The sequence below is a fragment of the Dipteris shenzhenensis genome, chromosome 23 (genome assembly GCF_047967505.1).
Source record: "Dipteris shenzhenensis isolate YYH24624 ecotype China chromosome 23, Dip_SZ_1.0, whole genome shotgun sequence".
NCBI classification, from domain to species: Eukaryota; Viridiplantae; Streptophyta; class Polypodiopsida; order Gleicheniales; family Dipteridaceae; genus Dipteris; species Dipteris shenzhenensis.
The window spans coordinates 47,689,900-47,693,862 of NC_141618.1; the positions used below are offsets into that span (position 1 = coordinate 47,689,900).

General features: G+C 42.6%; 1 protein-coding gene across 1 annotated transcript; it reads left to right on the forward strand.

The window, feature by feature from the left end:
* The first annotated feature begins 762 nt into the window (after positions 1 to 762).
* LOC147887474 (uncharacterized) lies at positions 763 to 3,492 on the forward strand. Its single transcript, XM_087394900.1, has 3 exons — positions 763 to 1,174; positions 1,410 to 1,578; positions 1,914 to 3,492. Exons 1-3 carry the CDS (start codon positions 1,154 to 1,156, stop codon positions 2,048 to 2,050), a joined length of 327 nt encoding a protein of 108 aa, XP_087251026.1. The 5' UTR covers positions 763 to 1,153; the 3' UTR covers positions 2,051 to 3,492.
* Positions 3,493 to 3,963: the final 471 nt, after the last annotated feature.

Genomic DNA, 3,963 nt, shown 5'->3' on the forward strand with positions numbered 1-3,963 from the left:
TGTTCTCCATGGTTCCATGATCCCACCTAAAATTGGCTTGTCCTGCTGTACTGAGTCCTTGACACTCCGCAAATCTGCTGACGTCAGAATCAAGTACTGAAGCATAAATCTTGAACATGACATGTCCAATCATGATGGTCTTGTAGTTCTCCGGGTTCATGGGATCCCCTGCCTTGTGGATGGGAGAGATAGTGTTGATGGTCCAGGTCCGTGGAAACCCCAAGCAAACAGCTTCATTAAATAGCTTGGCTAAGATTGGGGCTAGGAGGTTAATCCCATATGCAATGAACTCATGCATAGTCCTCATGATCCTTCGCTCGGCCATTATGAAGTTTCATTATGGCATCCTTTACCCCCCCTAGTGAAGAGGGTGCAAGATGTGGGGCGTGGCATGTGTGAGGTTAGGGGCTGGTTGATTTGGGATATCATAGAGCGTGCATGCATAATCAGACCACACCTGAGTGTCAGTAAGTGGTGGGGGGGACCGTCCCTCTAGAATTCTCCACCAGAAGCCCTTAGAGCTCTTCTTCGTCTTCTCTGTGCACCCAAAAGAATTTTGTCTTTCCTTCCAAGCTGGTAAATCATATGGAAAAATTCGGGGCTCCAATTTGATGGAACTCCATGTTACGTAGATATAAGAAGATGCATCTCATTAATGGAAGCACTCCCTTGTCAGGTGGGTACGTAGTGGAGATACCTTAATTGCCATGCACTTGGCTTGTGTAATGTGACCGCCTCAATCAGAGGAATGGATCACGCTAAACAGCTCTATAAGAGAGCTCTTGTAATCTGTTTTTGTATTATGCAATCATAGTTCTTTGCATTCGTGTTTCTGCGTATTATCTCCATCATTGGTATCAGAGCAGTTCTCTTCACGCTTCCTCAGGATCATGTCGACTGGTACGTCGAGTGTTCTTCATCGATTAGTCTCTGTGCTTGATGGAGTAGGTTTCCACGCCTGGAAATGGATGATGACCCTTTACCTAAACGGAGAAGGATATTACAACATTGTCGCTGGAACAGAGCCCAAGCCAGCAGCAGATGGTGAAGCAAAGTCTTGGCAAGCCAGAGAGGATAAAGCACTGGCCGCAATTGGTTTGAGTCTCAAGAAAGAGATCGTTCTACAGGCTCCCTGTGACACTAGCAAAATACTATGGGATTGGCTCATTCAAAGGTATGAGAAACATTCTGAAGTTGAAATCTTGCACATCTTTCATAAACTCGAGAATCTGCATTACGAGGAGGGGAAAGATCTTCGCAATCATGTTCACTCTATGAAAGAGCTGTTTGATCAATTGGCATGTTCGGGGGATTCGTACAAAGTACCTGTTGAACAACAAAAGTTGAAATTATATCAATCACTTCCATCTTCATGGCATAATTTTCGGAGTGCACTGATGACTAACTAGGGTCTGACGTGGGAGCAAGCTGCAGATGCATTATATCAAGAAGAAACCATGAGGATTGATTTGGGAATGCAAAAGGCTGGGTCTAACGTGGATCATGCATTGATTTCACATTTGACACCAGTGCCTAAGCCTACAACAAATCCAAATTTCAGAACGCAACGACGCAAGGGTAAGTGTCGTTATTGCAATATCGATGGTCACTTCGAATTTGAGTGCAGGAGAAAGTTGGCGGATCTTGAAAAACAAGTTAAGGAGCTAAAGTCCGGTTCAACATCATAGAGAAAGCACTCATGCACAATGTCCATGAAAATACTTGCTGCAATTCTCATATGCATCTGGTGGATAATCTCATTCTTGATTCGGGCGCAAACCAGCATATGACTTTTCATTACGATTGGTTCATTTCTTACAAGCCATGCAGCTCACGACGGACTATGCAGATGGGAGACAAATCTGAGCACGTCATTGCAGGTGTAGGTGACATTCAATTTTGACTTGCAACAGGAGATGAATTCTGTCTGTCAGGAGTACTACATGTACCTGATCTCAAGAGAGATCTAGTATCTGTTGCACGGCTTACCGACATGGGCATGACAGTGGAATTCAACACAAGTACATGCTTCACCGCGTCAGGAGAATGATGGCAAGATCATTGCTAAGGGAGTAAGACGTCAATCTTTGTATTTCCTTACAGATTCTATTGAAATAAAAGATGTAGTTCTTTTAGCCACCAGCAGGAGCAATGCCAACCTATGGCATAAGCGTCTCGGGCATGTTAGCTTCAGTATGATCAAGCAAATGAAGTCTGAAAATATTGTTGAAGGTTTAAGTCTTACAAATCATCCAAAACTTGGTATGTGTGAAGCTTGTATTTTTGGGAAGCATCATCGACGATCATTCAATAGGAATCGACCACGAGCAAAGGAATTGCTTGCTCTAGTACATTCTGATCTGTGTGGCCCAATGCCAGTGACCTCCAAGGGAGGAAGTCGTTATTACATGACCTTCATAGATGACTACAGTCGTTGGACAGAGGTATGTTTCTTGAAGAAAAAATCTGATGCCTTTGAGTGTTTTAAGGAGTACAAAAGCATGGTTGAGCTACATACAGGACACAAGATCAAGATCTTTCGTTCTGATAATGGAGGAGAGTATCTTAGCTCACAATTCCAAGAATTTTGTAAGGGAGCAGGAATTCGGCATGAGCTAACAGTACCTTACATCCCACAGCTAAATGGACTGGCTGAAAGGACAAATCGAACAACAAATGAATCTGCTCGGGCTATGCTTACCGAAAGTAATTTGGATGCCAGTTTTTGGGCCGAGGCAGTACACACAGCTGTGTATATTCGCAATCGCTTGTCCTCAAAAGGACTACCACATTCAACACCACATGAGATCTGGATAGGATTTCGCCCTGACATTTCGTCATTCAGAATTTTTGGATGTCAAGCATATGCTGCGATGCCTTCATCTCAGATTTCCAAGTTTGATCCAAGAAGTCGTAGATGCATTTTTGTTGGCTATCTAGTGGATAGATGCGGGTATAAATTGTGGGATCCATCAAGTTCTTGTATGATCATCAGCACTGATGTGATTTTCTGAGGAGGTATTTCCTGGTTCATCTAGTGCTACAGTTCCTACTACAGTTTCTTCTTCAACAAATGAATTTTTGGATAATATGACAGAGAAGCTTCTTCCACCATCAACACAATTGGTTGACATTCATCTTAATGATGATCATGTTGTTTTGGAAAATGTTAGTGATCCTCCATCTAATTCATCAGAACAATCTGAGCCTACTACAGGCGGATTATCTCAAGAGACGTCATCTAGTGAAGATATTTCATCATCCCCTTCATCTTTTTCTGATTCACGCCTAGTTGTTGACTTTGGTGAATCTGAGTTTACTGATGTTTATCGTGAATTGGAAGAAAATGTCTCAGATGAACAACATGTGTTGCCCCCAAGATCACGCAGGCCATCAAGTAAGATCATTGAGAATGCACGTAACTATTATGCAACTGAATGCCCTTGGTTCCAAGCACAAGTACATTATAGTGATGACAATACTATGCCTGATCCTGTGAATCATAAAGAGGCACTTGAAGGATCTGATGCAAATTGCTGGAAGGCAGCTATGGACGAAGAGCACAAGTCTCTCATAAGAAATTCCACTTGGTCTTTGACTAGCTTACCAGCCAATCGTATTGCTATTCCCTGCAAATGGGTGTTTAAGAAGAAGTTTCATGCAGATGACACATTGTCAAAGTATAAGGCACAACTAGTGGTTAAAGGCTATTCGCAAGTTGCTGGCCTTGATTATTTCGATACTTTTTCTCCAGTAATAAAGTTAACCACCATTCGACTCCTCCTAACATATGCAGCTCAGATGGATTTGGAAGTCCATCAGATGGATGTTAAAATTGCATTTCTTCATGGTGATCTTCATGAGGAAGTCTACATGACTCAGCCACCCAATTCTGAATTCCCTCATCATGTCTGTCATATCCAAAAATCATCTATGGGCTCAAGCAAGCTTCCCACTCTTGGT